Source organism: Dromaius novaehollandiae, chromosome 2 (assembly GCF_036370855.1).
Source record: "Dromaius novaehollandiae isolate bDroNov1 chromosome 2, bDroNov1.hap1, whole genome shotgun sequence".
Lineage (NCBI taxonomy): Eukaryota > Metazoa > Chordata > Aves > Casuariiformes > Dromaiidae > Dromaius > Dromaius novaehollandiae.
Genome location: NC_088099.1, coordinates 22,827,821 through 22,845,929, shown reverse-complemented (window position 1 = coordinate 22,845,929; position 18,109 = coordinate 22,827,821). Strand labels below are relative to the sequence as shown.

At 36.3% G+C, this 18,109-nt stretch overlaps 1 protein-coding gene across 5 annotated transcripts in view; it reads left to right on the top strand.

Annotated features, from left to right (window-relative positions):
- SLC39A12 (solute carrier family 39 member 12) overlaps positions 1-15,645 on the top strand; it is a 58,397-nt gene extending 42,752 nt beyond the window's left edge. For all 5 annotated transcript variants that reach the window (XM_064505968.1, XM_026098800.2, XM_064505967.1 and 2 more), the window contains 5 exons: positions 375-527; positions 4,385-4,448; positions 7,980-8,138; positions 9,587-9,774; positions 14,785-15,645. In XM_064505968.1, coding sequence (XP_064362038.1) covers positions 375-527; positions 4,385-4,448; positions 7,980-8,138; positions 9,587-9,774; positions 14,785-14,913 — 693 coding nt within the window. In that variant the 3' untranslated portion in view covers positions 14,914-15,645. The remainder of the gene's footprint in view (positions 1-374; positions 528-4,384; positions 4,449-7,979; positions 8,139-9,586; positions 9,775-14,784) is intronic.
- The last annotated feature ends 2,464 nt before the right edge of the window (positions 15,646-18,109 follow it).

The window sequence follows — 18,109 nt, the reverse complement described above, 5'->3', positions numbered from 1 at the left end:
CTCTCACCAGCAGAAAGCTTTATGAATTGTTTTCAACATGAATTGTACATTTGTAGGTTACCCAAGTAACTTCTTAAACTGTAAGGATCAATATACTTCAAACAAAATATACACAAAGGAAAATGTAGAAGGGACAAATTCATAAAACTATCTCTAAAAGTAATACTGCTTTCAAAATTGAGAGATGATGAAGTGTAACAGAGGTCCCTAATAAGTAATTTCATCCCCTATTATCCAGCTAATTAGCTCAAAGTACAGTTTAAATCCGAAAGAGAGCAAGAGAAAAATTTGAGAATAAATTCAGTTTACATACTATGGATTACACTAGCAAAAGTCAAAATATTGTCATTTTTAATATTTTACTTTTTTTTTAGACTCTTGGTTTACATAAACACGAAGCACAAGAGGTAGAACATTTCTATGAAGGGAAAGAATATATTTGGAAGCTTTTGGGAATAGTTGGAGGAATTCATGGATTTTTTCTGATAGAAAAGTGTTTCTCTCTTTTGGTAACACCACGTGACCAGGTAAAGCTTTGGACATTTTATCCTTTTAAAAATCTCTTTTATTTTGAGATTTTACACTGCACAAAATATTGAAGTGATTGTGGAAAAAAAATTATAATTTTTATGAGTGAAATGAAGCATAAAAAGTTGCTTTCCAAAGTAACAGTTGCTCCCTGACCTTCAATTTCTATTTTGCTCTGCTACATAGATTTTGTATGCTCCATAAATGTGCTCGATATATTTATAACTCAAAAAAGGAAACAGTTAATTGAATTAGTGTTCCATAAGCAGACTTTCCTGGCTAGCAGTGGAGCAGGTAAAGAGTATGTACCCATATGAAACAGTAATGACAGTTCTTTACTCTAGGCTGTCTTTGAGGAGCAGAAAGACATAGTTGTAAGTGAACTCTATAGAAGATATTTTAAAGAATATCTTAAAATTTCCAAATTGCTTTTTATTCCTATACCAGTGGATTTAGAAATCCAATATAAATGTGCTCAGTAGAATCCAGTCTTATATTAATAACATCTTCTTGCTCATGGTCATGTTTTTAGCAATTCTATTATTTCTATCTCAGTGTGGCTCGTGCTTGAAAATGTGATTATGCACATGGATATAATGTAACACAAAGTGTGGTGGCTCATTAAGCTTCTCAGCATGGGAGGCTATCTTAATGTCACTTAAGAAGGCTAAGCCTTCGCTTGTGGTGTTTTACAGAGAGTGTTTAATGACTGGCCTGATTTAGATATTTAGCACTCACTCCCTGTTCCTACTACCTTTGAGTCAGCCGTAAGAATATTATGTAAAATTAATAGAATCAGAATATTTTGATGTTGCGATATTTTGTTGGTTTTGTAGTAAGTAAGTAGTTCCTCATGTTAATTACTTTGAAGAGAAGGGTTTTATCATTGTCCCACAAATGTTTAAACATATTCTGCTGAAGATTAGATGAATTCCAAAAATTAATTTTTTTATTCATCTCAGCTTCTCATTTCAATTGTCTGTTTTAAAACAAAATAATTTTCCATGAAACATTATGGCTGTCACTGATTTATCTGATTCACTTTTTAGCTTTTTAAATCAAATAAGCAATAGGAAACGTTGATGCCAACCAGCAATCTTTTTCAACAGTTCTTGTTTTCAAGACGATAATTCTTATAAATGCTAAACCTTCACAAAAGGCTAAGAAAGATTGCACCTGTGTTCATTGGGCTTCAGAACTAATCTGCAAAGCATCTTCATTCAGCAGGGTCTTTCTTTAGTTAATGGGCACTGGAGACATTCCCATGATCTTCCAGTGGAATCTGAAATAAATGAACGTTCAGGCAGAGGCAAATCTACTTCAGCCATACAGTTGGTAGGTTACCAATATGAATACCAATATGAAATACTTTACTGATTTAATTTCCTTCTTTCTCTGTTCCTCAAAAAATAAACCCAATTAATATAATAAATCAGTGTTATTTTTCAGTCTTTATTGATTTGTCCTTTATTACGTGACATGATTTTCAGGAATCTGTAGAGAGATTACAAGCACAAATCTTTACAATAACTTAAGTGTTGTATCAGATTGATATGATGATACATTTTCCTATACTACCTTTTTATGAGAAAACTCTTGAAGATAGTCCATCATTCTTTTTAAAAATATATCACATGTAAGGGCAGACTCTCCCATTGGAAAGACTTCAGGATATTCTGCAGCAAGAGCTAAGTGTATAATTAGTGGACAGATGAAATTTTGGACTGTTCTTAGGCTTTTTTTCCACAAATTTGAAGAGTAACATAAGCAAGGTGTATATCTGGGAGTAGTGCTTGCCTATAAGGAATTTTATAATTTCCTATTTGGTCTGTGGAGAGTATACAGACAGATACGTCTTTGTGAACTAAATTGACTCATACCTTTCAACCTGTTTTCTCTTTTTCCAACCAATCTCTCCAGTTTATATATAATACCTAGATACCTAGTTTACTGCTTATTTAAATGAGAGCTCTCCACCATTTCCAGAATGTGAACTACATTTTAATAAAGCAGTTGTGATCAGCAAGAGCCTCATGAACCGCTGCTAATCTCTCTAACACAGTTGGGAAACTATCAATTGAATGTAGAATAAACAGACTACTGAAGAATGTTTACTAATTTGTGAGCTATGTCATAGCTTCCTGTTTATGATAAGGAACAATCTAGTCATTCCTTTCAGTTGCAAGACCATCCTAATGTTATGTATAGATGATACGAACTAGCCTGGCTTAGCTAGTTTGTGCAAGAGCAGCCAGTTTTTCAGAATCGTGTGAGTAATAGTAAGACAAACACTGGTTGACTAAGAAAAGCTTATAAATCCTTCAGGTCAGTGATTAGTGTTTGAGTTTTGACTCAGAGTTCAAAGAAGTGGCATGTGAATAAATATTAGAAGTGGAACAATTACTGGAATTCAAATGACTGGCTGCAATCATGGGAATTAAAGACTTTTTTTCCCCTTAAAATGTAGAATTTAAAAACCAAATCCTTACCCTTTCCTCCTCATGCCTCTATAGCACATATCCCACATCACAACCAAGCTAATACCATAGAAGAAAACATATCCCGTTTTGTAGTCCATACACACTGCTGCCATAGATTTTTTGGAGTGGTGGCTGCTGACTCAAACAGAGCACTCTCTCCTGCTGTTGTTGACTCTTCACTGGCTGCCATAACAGCTTTAGTATGTTTGTTGGCCAGCAAAACAAAAGATAGAGATTAGAAACTCAACTTTTCTAGTCTCAAACAAAAAAAGTTTTTTGCTGTGTCTCCTTCTTGCACAAATCTCCAATAATTTCTCTCCCCATCTAGGCAAAAAGAAAAGCCCTAGAAAGCTAGGGAGAGAAGGAGAGTCTTCATATTCTCCCTTCTCTCCCCACAGTTGCAGGTTTTGATAGTTAAACATTAGAGTGGATGCATCAAATTGACTCAGGGGATAAGGGGAAACCTATTGTCTCTTTCTTCACTTGGAATAAGGGTAAATTTCACTAATCACAGCAGTGTACTCACGTGCAACTATGCCTGGCCGGTGGTGCCTGGTGCTGAGACAAAACCCTAACCAAAGGCCAGGAGACAGGGCACTGGAGACTGAACAACCCTAAAAGAAAAATATCCTTTTGTAACTTTTTTTTTCCTATTTTTTGAAAGGGTGTTACAAGCACTGTCTTTGACAGAATAGTTTTCATTCTGAATATAAATTAAACAAATCCTGTTTAAAATGGCTTATTAATTGCATCTGCTGCATTTTTTTCTGTTAAACAAACAGCCTTACTAGCATTTTCTATGGCAGCAGCTGTGGCAGGGGAAGGAGAGAAGAGATGGAAGACTTAGCCACACTGCTTGCAGCTGTTCTGAAACCTAGCTGGGATCATCTTATTTAGTCTTGTGTTTTCACAGAGTAACTAAGAACATGAACCCAAAGGAGACTTTGATCTATACCCCTTTGTCCCTGAAAATCCAATAGACTACCCAGTAGGAAACTACAATCATCCTGTCATGACAAAATTGAGAGACATAATCTGAATTATCATGTCCTTTTCAGTCCTGCATTTGGCTCCAGTTTTTGTGAATTCAAGCAGAAGTATGATTTTCCTGGGGTACAACAACACTCATGAATGTCTTTCTTCCTACCTGAATTAGACTGTAGCCTCTTCTGGGCAAGGGAGGTTTCTTTTTTTTAAGTGTTCCTGCTGTACCAATCACACTGACAGTGCTCAATAAATAATCCTAATCATATGTTTGCAGATAGACACAACTAACTTTATTTTAAAAAGCATGAATTTTTTTGATGTTTTCCTCTATTATAGCAGCAGCTGGAAGAGCCCTTTAACACTGATCCATTATTTTTCCTTTTGATTAGAGAAGCCCAGAAGATTCTGAGTCTGCTGAACTTCCTCCAGACAATAAGGCGATCAGCAAAAAAAGTTAGTATCAATAAAAAAAAACTAAACAAGCAACAGGAAAAGCCTTAAGACCTAAGATGGAATTGAAAGTGTGAAGCTGGCTTAGCTCTGTGTTTGCTATGATGTGCTGCATCACCACATCTGATGGTGCTTGGCTACATGATTAAATCTCTGCTTAAAGATCTTTCCAGCTGCCAACCCTGTGATTGTGAAGTTCATTAATCTTATACTGTCCATGCTTCAGTGTTTGTTTACTCACTGTTGCAAACTATTTTTCTAAAGCTTTTGCTTAAAGAGAAACATCCAAAATTTAATACAAAACAGATTTTTATAGTTGTAAACTTTGCTTGGGCCTTTATTTCTGAAGGTAGTGAAATCATTGTTTTTTTTTTTTTTTTTTTTTTTTTTTTTTGGCTCACTATACTAGTATAATTCTGCTTCTTTCTTCTCTTACATGGTAAAGCAATAGCTTCTTTAAACTCATAATGATTTATTGCATGTATGGAATTCTGGGCTGTTGATAGCGCTCAGTTTTAGGATAAACTGTTTTCTTCAGAGAGCTTTGAAGTAATTCTTTTCTACTCTGTTTCGCTGTTGCTTACTTGAGGAAAAGGGAAAATAGAGCTAAAATCAAACTCTGCCTTTAACTGTACCTATGTGACCTCATTGAACTTAACAGAGTTGTAGTTATTCAACTGAGGGAATAGCATTTTAATTGAAATCAATTTATATACTATAATCTATTCCCCTTTATTTTATGATCTCAGATCTCAAGTCATGAGCTCAGGTTATTTAACAATTTCACTATCTTCCTACAGCTCTTTAATGTTTTTCTCTGTTCTTATGGATTTTATTTCCATTCACTTTTTGAAAACTGGATTTCCATTTCTTGAGTCTCACCTTTCCATCAGTACATAATCCTGTGCCAGTTTCAGCATGACTGTCTACTTCATCTCTGCATGTTTCCATTCCATTCAGTCATCTCTACCTACTAGGCATAAACATGTTTCTAATGATCTCCAAGTTAGTTGTTCCAAATGGAGTAAAATCAATTTGAGATAGTTTCTTAGTAATATTTTTTTTGGTTCCATTTTTTTGATAATAGCTCAATTCTACCTCTATATTAGAAAGCTCTGAGTGAAATGCCAGACTTCTCTATAAATGCATGTCGAGTAGGACTGGCAGACCAGTCAGTCACTTTAGCCAGTGAGAAACTCAGAAAGCTACTGGAAGAGAAAGACCTCTCCACTGGCCCTTTCTTTCTGGGATATCCACATTTTCTTTTCTATCAGTATCTCAAAAGATCAGAGTAGCATTTTATATTTGGTATTCTCAGTGACACATTATGTTAACTGGAAATATTTTTGCTCTATGAGTAGTGAAAACATTGAAAAAAAGATCTATTTATGGGTAAATGTTTGCTTAAACCCTGTTATTCAGAGCTTAAAAATCGTAATCTATGGCGGGAATCCTGCTGCCATTAGCTTTATGAAAAATTACGGAATAGAATCTCTTACGAGTTCCAATCACCTATTTAAGCAGAGAATCGACTAAAATTATCAAAGTGAATGTGGGACTGTTTCAGAAGAAGAGGCTTTGTAGAAGTATTTAAGGCACTGAGTTACTAGTTATGGTTGCAGCAATATGATGCAATTGCTAATAATGAAGCTTTACTTTAAAATAGGTTGAAAATAAATGAAGAAAAGCATTCAGATTTGTTTCTGAATGCATCTTCTTAATGTTCAGTCAAGTAAGTTAACAAAGCTTACATTTGCAAATGCTCTATAATGTTGACCTGACCCCTATGTTACGTTATAGACAACATGCTGGAATGGATTCCAGTAATTATGCTATGTCTTTTTCAACAATCAGATACTTGAAAATAACACATTAATAATATCTCAGGGCAGGCCATGATTTCACCCTCTCCAGTACTTGTTACAAATCACAAACTTGATGTAGTGGAGCAATCTATCATCTCTGCGTAACTCAGGCCCTGCACTATTGATTATAAACTGCCCATAGTGTTTAGAAAGAGCTGGGCAAGCTGGGGACATCCACGTCTGACTCTGTAAGCTGGCAGGAAAATCTAACAAGCCTGCCAATATTTCTGAACCCGCAGAGCTCCCAGGCAACTGGGGAGGATTTTCTGAATACAGTTGTTAGGCTTTTATGTGCTGTGTGTTTTTTTTATAATAGTCTGAAGGCTTCAGTTCTAGCCAGTTTATGTAAGAAAAACATCTCCCCCATCACTATAAAATGGTGTTCTCTGGAAAAATGTTACTGAAGTAAAACCTTGTAACAACAATGCTCAGACAGTTCTGTGCAGCTCCACATTAGCTCCTTGGACTGTCATGTTATGTCCTTGTGGGGTCAGCAAGATTGGGATGCTTGGGGCCCAAATCTTGACCCTGCTTCTTCAGGCATAAAACCAGCCTTTTGCAATGTGTTCTCTCCATGCTAGACAGAGAGGAACTGGAGGAGTTTCCTGAGTGGCATGTAGGAGATCCTGCTTGTATTTTAATGAGTGTGGATAAAATGGATGGACCAAAGTACGGGATAGGGGAGTTTGTTATATGTTGCCAAGCCTAGACATCGAGCCTGAATATTGAGCTTCATTGCAGCTTGAAGGGATAAAATCCTTCCCCATGAATCCACTCAGCACGTTCCCCACTGTCTGGGCTACAGGCTACACAGAGAGACTGTCTCTAAGTCCTGAGCTTGGTTCCAGTACCTCTGTCACCAGTACTGCCTTTCCTCTCATGACAGATGCCTGATCATGGACATCCACTGTGCTGTTCCACACTAAAGGAAGGGCACAGAACAGTAGGGGAAAGAAAACAGCCATCTGCATCCATGAGTGATGCTACAGACAGGAGTACTATGAGCATAATGGCCATTAATTGATTGGAACAAAAGTTGGAAATGAGCATGCTGCAACACTGTACTAATAGTGATACTCTGAGATTTATTGCCTTTCATCTTTATTTTTCAATGTTATACAATTGCATAAAGAACAGACCCTGAAAATATTGCTCAGTATTAAAATGCCTTACAGTATTACGATGATCAGCTGCATGAAACTAAATATTCCTCTTCATTAGAGCTGTGCAATTCTGTGAATGATGGTGGAAAAATTCCCCCCTTTTAAGGAAAAAAAAATCTGAGACACAGGAAAACTTGTGTGAATTTCAGCAGCCAAAGAAGGATTAATGGGAAACCCTTAGGGCATATCATGAGATTGGACTCAAACCAAACTCTAACTTTTTGTTTAAATAGCTGGCCTAGTAAAAAAGGCCCAAAGGAAGCTACTTCCTGGTATTTGCATCTCTGAATTATTCTGCAACCTGTCTTTTGCTGTCAAGTGTATTGAAAGCAGTGTAATAAGGACAAAACAGTCAGATGCTATTGTCCTCTGATTATTGTGGCTTTTCATAGTATTATCTGTAAAGTTACTGAAAAAAACAAGTCATTTATGAAAGCAAAAATTACAGTAACTGTTCCTGTTATAACCCTGGGGCTTTTTTGTTTGTTTGTTTGTTTGTTTCATAGGTAAAAGAATTAGCTTGTTAGCAATAATGGTTCTGGTGGGTGACGGTCTTCACAATTTTGCTGATGGCTTGGTAATAGGAGCAGCATTTTCATCCTCAACAGAAACAGGTGTGACAACAACTGTTGCTATTTTATGCCACGAAATTCCTCATGAAATGGGTAAGAAATATATATGGCTTTGTAATTCCAAATTTCACAAAGAATTCTTTCCTTTACGACCTTAGTAGGAATCCTTTGCACTCTAGCATCACCAACTATAGCATAATGCATGAGGATGGATCATATGAATAGGGCAGGAAATTCTCTTTCCTCTTCACAAAGAAATGGGAAATTCCTGCCCTAATTATTGGTCACCATCCCATCTTGCCTTCTTCAGGTGTAAATGCTGTCAGGTCACAATGATCTCTTATTCTTCTGTGTCCAGACACAAAAAACAGGTGAGCTGAGGGCAAGAGCCATGTGTGCCGAATGGGTGTGTCTGGCCCAATGGGTTATCCAAGAGTATATCCAAGAGTATATACAGAGCCAATAGCAGAACCATTTAACAACGTATTCCTCACAATGCCCTCATTCCTGCTACTAATCAGGAACAACAAGATAATAAAAGAAGATATGTGAATCATGGTACTAGCAGGCAGGACAGCAGGATAGTTTTATTGAACATTTTTTCCTCCATTATCTCCTCGTTGTAAATCTTTCAGTATGGCTACAGTTGCTCCTGACATTGTATTGATGAACATACATATGCTGGCAAGTCTGAAATGAGAAATATGGATTCTGGTTTCCTTTCTTAAATGACTGGTTTAATTTATGTGCTGTCTGTATAGATAACTTCCCCAAACAAAAAGGTGGGATGCGGAATTCTTACAAAACTGGCAGAATTCATGTTTGTGTGGAAAAGAAATTACCAGAATACTGAGCAGCTAACTGCAAAGACAGACCTACTTAATTCTGGTGCAGTGATGCCCCCGTGTCCAAGTGGCATAGGAAGCAAATCAATAAATTTCCATGGTCACAGAGAAGAATTTTAAAAGCCTTTTTCCTGTGGGCCTGTCAGGAAGTGGTTTATTTTAGAAGAAAAATCTTCTGTGATAGGATTCTGATCTGTTATTTACCAAAGTTAATTATGTCTGAAATTACTGGAATTAAACTTTCAAACTGGAATCAGATCTGCATAGGGTTTTCTGCCTTACAGCACCTGTAAAACACTCAAAAGACCATGTTGCGAACATACTCACATGATTTTAACTGGCAAGTTCCCAATCAAGAAAGATTTAGAAACTCTGGGAAAGCATGTGACTTCACGTTTGCATGTATCTAAGTTGGAAATGTCACAGAACATCGAGAACTAACAGAAAGCCACTCCTGTATACTGTATGCTATCTTTAGCTAAACAAATACAAGTGGATATTTTTTTTTGTTTTGTTTTTTTTTTTTTTGCACACAGCATGCATTTGTAACAAATTCTACAGATATCTAAGGGCAGTCCTCCAACATTCAGTATCTTCTTTGTGCATATCTTTCCTTCATGTTTTATTACCAAGGAATTTTGAAAATATATTTATCAGATAAATAATAAATTTTCTGTCTTCTTTTTCTCTATCCAGGAGATTTTGCTGTGCTGCTAAGTACAGGGCTCCCCACGAAGATTGCAGTTCTGATGAATTTTATAAGTGCACTAACAGCCTTCTTAGGGCTTTATATTGGCCTTTCTGTATCAGCTGACCCATGCATTCAAAACTGGATTTTTACTGTTACAGCTGGAATGTTCTTGTATTTATCTTTAGCAGAAATGGTGAGAACATCAGTCTATTGTTATGTTTTCCTCATTTTCCTTTTAACTTAGCAACATCACAAATGAGTGTCAGACAAATACAGGGGGATAAACTTGGAGGAAAAAAGAGTTAATAGGTTTCTTGGGATGGGCCTGTTTTCTTCTCTGCGTCTGTACAGTGCAGTATGAACAATGGGAATCTGTTTTTGTTTGGTGTCACTGCCATAATAGGTATAATTATTAATAAAAGGTGAAATAAAGGCTATAAAGAGGCTAATATATGAGAAAGGCATAAAGGACTAGTTAGTGCTTGTAAAAGAGGAAAGGTAAACAATATATTTTTAGGCCTGGAAGAGTTACTTAGGATAAGGTAAGGAAAATTTTGAACCTGCAGGTTTTTTAAATGTTGTAGGACTTGGTTATGTTTTTCCTTTCCGTTCTATATTCTTTATATATTTTTCACCCATTTCAATAAGAATTTGCTGTTTCTGAACTAAACAGAAAATGCTTATCCTGTGCTCTTTCTAGCCAGTCTTTCTATCTCAGAGAGGTTTGGATGAGTTCACAAGCAGTTCTCTCAACTTTCTGACATTTGCCCATCATTTTTCATACTCCCAGATCAATATCAATGATCTAACATTTGGAAAAATAAAATGTAAAGATATACATTCAGAGAAAGGTCTAAGGATTGCGGAAGAAAGTGACTGAATCATAATTCATGCAAATGCTTCAGGCCACATCATTTATTGAAGAGATAGCTAAATGTTGCACTCTTATCAATGCAAAAGTTAATTACCTTGCCAGCTTATTAGAATTTTAAGTGTCACATAGCTCTTTAACTTTATAACATGTACTAACGTTAAGTTGCTTGCAAGCTTCTGAACAAAAACAGAATATTCTGAGTTATTAGATCCAAAGGGGAAAAAAAGAGGTCTGCCTCTTCATAAATTAGTACTATGTTTTTTCCAAGCCTGGCTGTCTCTCTGTTTTGTTCACTACTACCCCCCACCTCATGCCTATAATTTCATTTACCAGGTTCAAGCATAATGCTTGATATCTGATATGCCATGCCAGTATTATAACCTATTTAAAATCTACTTGTAGCCATGGACCTTAGACTTTGGGTGTATTTTAATCTGTATTTACTACTGTAACAAAAGTAAAGTAAACATACAATGCTCCTCAGAGCTTGTGAGGAACTGTCTAAGGATTTTGGATGTGTCAACAGTCCTGATCCTGTTCTGATGCAGAGAAATGTGGAAGCGAGGCTGAGTAGCTACTCAGTATGCATGGATTTATTGACCTGGCTAAGAAGGATTTAGGCCTATCTTTTGCTTCCATGTAGGATCAGGATCCATTAGGGATTCACAAGCTCCCAGAACAACTTCATGCTTCTCCCTAGTTTTTCAAATAAATGTGCCATCTGTAAAGTGCAAGAGAAGACACAATGCTAGGCAGAGACAGGACAGATATGTTTTTCCTTGTCCTCAGCATCTCACCATGACCTTGCTCTTGACATGCAAAGGAGAAAGAAGAATGGAGAAAGACAGAAGGATTTTCTCTCTCTCACCTCCTTCTTACCCACAATGGGGACTGCAATCACCCTTTCTCTGCATTTTGTCAGAAGAACTGCCCTTGTGTTGCTCACCTATGTTTGCCAGAAATGCAAGTGTCAAATATCAGAGGCATACATTATTTCAGAAGTATTCATCTAATACTGTACGAATCTATACATCTTAAGAGTTTCATACACTTACGTAGTACATCTAAAAGAAAAACAGCTGTTTTGTAGATTTTTCAACTTTCTGCACAGAAATGATTTCTGTTCTCTGCTGTATTTTCATCTACAAAGAGCAATCATCATTGTTCCTGTCAGTGGTCTACAAAAAAGTTGCACAGAACTACTGTGTTTAATTAAAGTTCTTCAGTTTCTAAAAATGGCACTTTAGATCCATTAACAAGCAGGGCATTCATTTTAGAGATCTAAGGAGAAGGACAAAGGATAAAATAATTCATAGCCATTACTATTTTTCACCAAGGAATTCAGCAAATCTTCGTCTTCCCATTAACTGGGGAAGGTGGAAAGGAGGAGTATATTGTCTTGCAAATGTGTATGCGCATGTGTAATATTACAATGTAAATTGTTTGGTGGCTTCAAGAGATGCATGTGAGTAAGCACCTGTAATATTGTGGCTTTAGTTGTTCTTTAACCGATATTATATTTCCTGAAGAACAGCTTTTTGTGAGCAGTATAGTGAGATTTTTTTTGTGCATGATCTCTATTCAGAATGAGAAGAGTTTTATTAGCTATAAATATAATTATGATTTGGACTATTTCTAAAGATCCTTTCTTTAATAATATAGCTTGTTTTTAATATTATTTCCAATATGAACACATGTATTAATTAATCTGTATCAAAACTGAGAAGCCGATATATGGGAAGGAACGGAGCAAATCGCTCTAATGAGTTGTTTCTTTGACAAAACATGCCATCTTTTCCAGTTCCCAACAGGAACAATCTTGCAAATCCTTGATTGGCCTCTTAAATGAGTATCTATGCAGTAGTCATTATGGATAAATATTTATGAAATCACATGCATTGTATTAAAACCTAAGGACTGGGACATCAGTTCTGAGTGATTGTAAAAATGGTTTATATGGTTCCTGACCAAAAAGACTTACTGTCTAATTTAGCAAGAAAAATAGAGTCACCCAAGAAATATAAACTAACCAACCACTCCCTGAGGCACCTAACTGAATTTTTCTCTCACTAACCTCAAAAATACTTCTGATTTTGGAGAAAAAGGGGTATTATTTACATGGCTTATTGTGCTGTTGCAGCCCAGCAGCCATGCCATATATGCCCAGACTAGCAGCACTCTTGTTTAGCTAGCACATAATTAAGCATCCTGTGATGCTTAATTTTCTTTCCACACAGTGATTGCTCTTTCTTTATATCTTATATGTGCTCATGAGCAGCAGTCAGTATATGGTAGTCCCTCAGTTAACAGTAACTTTTTGCCTCCAACAAACTTCAACCATTAGCAAGTGTGATGGTGTTCAGCCCCTTGGATGTAATGCTATATTCCCTTCCTTTGTGAAGTGCTATGCATCTGCCACGTGATTATGCTTATACTTCCCAAGCAGGCAGCATTTCTCTGCTGTGCCACGCACATCTGTGTACAGACACATTCACCAACAGTTGGGGATTCATGGCTAATACTGTGTCAGCAGTCAGCTTTTATTTTCAGAGATAAGCAGGGGTGCCACACAGATAAAGCTATCAAAATGATCTTTGTGCCTGATGATATGCACAAATGTTAGGTGGAGGGAGCAGAGAGCCGCACTGGACATAGGAATGATACTACCTGTTGGGAATTCCTTTTTTAAAATGTGCACTTTCTTAGCAACCTGTTGTGCATACATATATATCATAAATAGGCATTGACACTGGCTAAGAGAAAAATACTAGTTTTTGCAATGGGAGGGGAAAAAAGTTTCCTGTTGTACTTTACTGAACATGTTTGTCCATGCCCTGAGGAAGAGGATAAAATAGACTGCTTACAAGGATAAATTAAAAAGACTGAAGTTCTAGACTGGAATCCTGGATTCAGGCCTAGGTCTTAATTAACAGTTTTTACTTATATACAAAACAAAAAGTACATGCTCAGAACATGTAATGTTGTCAGTTCAAATTTTGATTTACATCAGAACTTTGAGGTGCTTGAATTTGCTTTAGATTTAAGCATTTCTGTTGATCCTTAAATATAAATTCAATCTAGCTACACAAGTTTCTAAGAAGCAAATTTGTACCATAATTTAAACCACTGCTTAGTTATTGCAAAGATCTACAATTTGTGTGTGGGGGGGTATTTTTCCCCATAACTTTAAACTAGAGACAGATTTTTCACTATAGAGTTTTCATTTGGACCTGTATCAACTTTCAGAGAAAGAAGCAGACCCAGAGACCCAACTCTGACAGAAGGAAACACAAGAATAGCAAATAGATGTAGACACAGGCCATTAGCCTCCTTCCCCAACACCACTCCACTGTCTCCCAGTGGCTAATGTTGTTACAGCTTGTGTGAGGAGGCTGTAAAGAGCAGAGGGAAGAAGTAGATTCACTCAAGTGCAGGCTGTGAGTGAAGCAGGAAGGCCACGTGATGGGAGAGTGCCGGGACCACTCACTACAACTTTCAAATATTTTATCATGTTTTGAAGTTCACAGCAAGTAGATAATAAAGCTCAGTACAAGTCCATGACTCTATTTTTATTTTCAAAATTGATGTGACTATACTAACAGTCACTAGTATCTCCTCTGGTGTGTATAATCCACCAAGCATAAAGACTAAGAGAGTCTCAGCCTGAAGCACTATTTTCAGGCTCTATTGAGACATGCATTTTGTTTAAAACATTGATAAAAAGATCATGTAGGGTGAAAGATCAACATGTAAGTAGCTTATAATATGATTATAAACAGGTGGTATGCCTTTCTTGATTGAAAACTTATGGAGAAAAATATTAAAGGTAATTTTTTCTAGTATATTTAAGAAATTCTGTTTTCTACTTATGTGCTTATTAAAGTCCAAGTAAATAGCAGTGTTGCCAATTATATCAGTGAGAGCAGGATTGACCCTATATATAGTACAGAAAGAAAATAACTCAAACTAGTTTATTCCCACAAAAGGGAATCATTAATTTTACTAAATAAGCATTTCCTTACATTCAGCCATATAAAATTAGTGAAAACTACTAAGAGGCTAACACATTTTGGAATCTCATTTATAATTCTTGTTGATGCGGGTAAAAGAGCCAAAATGGGTAGAATTTGATTAATTTAAATATTTCACTGTCAAGATCTGTGATGTTATAATATACAGAACATGCTACAGATTAATAGCTATATTCAGAAACCCAGGATTTTGAAAGCCTTTTTTTTTTTAATTAAGTTTGTCTTGTTTTCCCATAAGACTTTTTTCCCAGAGATGAATATATCTGGCTCTCATTCTGGTGTCTTATTCTTTTTTTAGCTTCCTGAAATGACTCATGTTCAGACACGGCGACCCTGGTTGATGTTTCTCCTACAGAACCTTGGATTACTATTAGGTTGGCTTTGCCTCTTACTTTTGGCTATATATGAACAGAAAATTAAAATATAAGTTTTCTGTCAGAAATCTTGAAGTACCACTTATGAGACTGGATAGCATTATTCACAATTTTGTCATCTGCTATAGTGATATATAAATTAAAAGTTGTTGGGATTTTTATATCTGAAACACAGTAGATAACTATTTCACTTTATTAACTTATTGTTCAGATTTTGTAATTTTTTTAAACATGAATATTTAGAATTATGTTTTATTTGTTACTGAGTTCACCAAATCCCATGCTCAAACTCACAGGAGCTTTTGATTAGTTTTTATTGAGACTGTTCTAGTTAAATGCTTTCAGTGATCTCTGCCAATCAGATTGAAGAAAAGAATAAAACACTTTTATATGCAATAATTAAACCAGACTGACCATCATTGAATAATTTGAAGCAGAAAAGTTTGTTGCCTCATCAAAGAATAAATGTAAATGTAAATAAATATGCACTAAAAAGTACAGCAAAACTAAACTGTTAAATTGCATACTGCAAATTGAATTATAATATAATCTACACTGCATACTTTGCCAACACAATGGTACTCCTATCATTCTGGTCCACTGTAGCAGGGAATTATGTAGCATGACAAGTGTAGATTTTAAAGTTGGGATGGTTTAGACAGCGTATAGTCTAGGAATATCAGAATGTCCTTTTCTGACTATAACATTTTTTCTTACATATGTGACGGAATCTGTGACAGTCCAGTGTTGTGTCATAGTAACTGTCATACTTAATCATCCAAAAGTTTTTGTTATGCATTAGCCCACCTCTGACAGTTGCTCATAATAAATGCTTATGAAAGATTATAAGAAATACATTTAAAGTAATTTTTCCTGAAGACTCCTTCCAGCTTCCTCAAGTCAAGGCATTCCTTGAGCCAATACTGCTTTTGAACCATCATGTTTAATAAACACCAATAAGTATTTAAAAATGCCTTCCAGTCAGCAGTTAGCTTATTCATACAAATACCACATGCATTGTGGAAAGAGCTGTTTCAATTGTCCAAAATGCACATAGCTGTGCTCCCTTACGGCCTCACTGTAACTCCTTCTAGCTTGAGTGATTTCTGTATAATTAGTCCTCCTGGTTTCAGGAGAATTCTGCTTAAGTTAAAGATGACTCATTTAATTTAGTATCGCACAATCAAGCCTGAAACAAATATACCAATTCTGTCCTGATTCTGAGGTGTTACGCAGCTTCCAGGAGGTACTGAGCAACTCTCAGCGGTGCACTTTCTATTATTTAGATGCTACAATTTTTGGCATGAGAAATCCTTCCCCACCCAATTTATGTTTTTATATGGGAATTGAGATGGGTCCTTTCAATGTGGAAGTATTTATCTCCCTCCTCTGATGAACTGTTGAAACAGGGAAAGCAAGTTACAAAAGAAACATATTCTTTATGCAGACAAACGTATACTTTTCTTCCTTGTCCAAATCAAGCCTGAAATAAGGCTACATTACCATACTATGACTGTCTCACAGCATTTCATGTGTTTATTTTAACAGCTACTGTTGAAGGTAAAATGACTTTCATATTACAGAGGAGAACAGAGATAACTCTACTAGAGCACTGTCAGTTCTCAAACGTGCCACTGGCATCATACTACCTTACTATCGCAATTTAAAATAAAAATAATTATGAATGTTATTGATTACAGTAGCTCAGATTCATGCACTTTTGGACCCCTAGTCGTCCACAGACTCTCCTTGGAAAAAACACTTAAAGAAAGATATTTTAAAGGTATATATACACCCATTTTCAATGCCTGTTATGGGAATCTGTACCAAATAACCCAATAAGCACCTAAATGTATGTCTAGCCATTTACATACCTTCAAAAACCTTGTCTCCCAGAATTTATCCAAGGTCACACAGAAAATCTTTATCTGACCAGGGAAATGAACTGAATTGTTTGAAGTCGCAAAGTAAAATCCTAGCCTGTTTTATTTAGGTGCACAAATATTATGACTGCTTTTTTTCTGTTGGTGTAGCTTTGAAAGACACCTGGTTAGCTGGGAAGCCATGGCTGATACTCCTCTATTCTGAGTTTACATTTTTCAGGATTAAGTGCTTTCTTTTAGTAAGGTAAGATTTTTAAAAAGTGGCTTTTTCATGTTTCATCTGTTTGTATTGGCACTGAATCACTTCATGACCTTCAGCTGTGACAGTCAGTTCCAGCTATAGCAGGACACCACTGGATGTAAGCAAAATCTATTTTTGTATCAGAGGGTGCAAATGAATATTGGAAACATTTGTTATTTCAAAGAGCAGAGCTACTGTAGCTTGAATGTTTTTACATGCTTAATGTTAACTACCAGAGAAAATAAGGTTACCAAAATGATCACATTTTGGCAATATTACTGTGTTTTGAAATATTTTTCTACCATTGTCAATGTGTCTGACACAGAGCAAGTGTATTTCTGATTGTGTGGTGTTTAATGTTGCACAGGAGCATAGGTTCACATCCTAGTGTGATTTGTGAACATATTGTACCTGCAGCTGTTTAGAAATGCCATCTTCTGGCTACATATTTATGTCAGGTTTCCTGAGAACATTTAACAACCAAGTATATTTATCCAGCTTCCACCATATGCACAAATCAGAATGCCAGTTAGTCCTTACTTCCCTCACAGAGATTGTACGGTTTTGTGGTATCTGTGAGCAATTCGGTCACCATTTTGAACCAGCGTCAAGTCTGAACACCTGAAGTCTCATAAGCATCCAAAAGTTTGAATTCTTATGATACCTGTGAGAGAACTTATCTTACTAATTGAAGGTGATGCGTCTGCTATAATTTTCCTGACATTAGTATCTTTAAAAGGATACTGAAGATGGAGCTCTACCAGGAGGTAAAACAAGACTAAACTGTCTCTCAGGAGCAATGCCTCATGCAGAGTGCTGGAAACTATTCCTTTATAGGTCACTGAAATGGAAAACCAAATCACTTTAAACCCGAAAAGATCCATCTGCACGACGGTGACGCGCCACTAGAGGGGCGCCCGGGATGCTTTCCGGTTCTGGTTAGCTGCACTGAACTCGAGAGATCATCATTTGTCAAGTGTGAGAATTTATTAGAGATAAGAGGTTGTAACAAAGCTAAAAGTATAGTAAAGCTAGAAATAGAACAGAACTGAAAACGTATATACGTATCAGAGCTCTGCAGTGCAATCGTGGGTGGTGCATGGTACAACGACCGCTCTCGCCCCT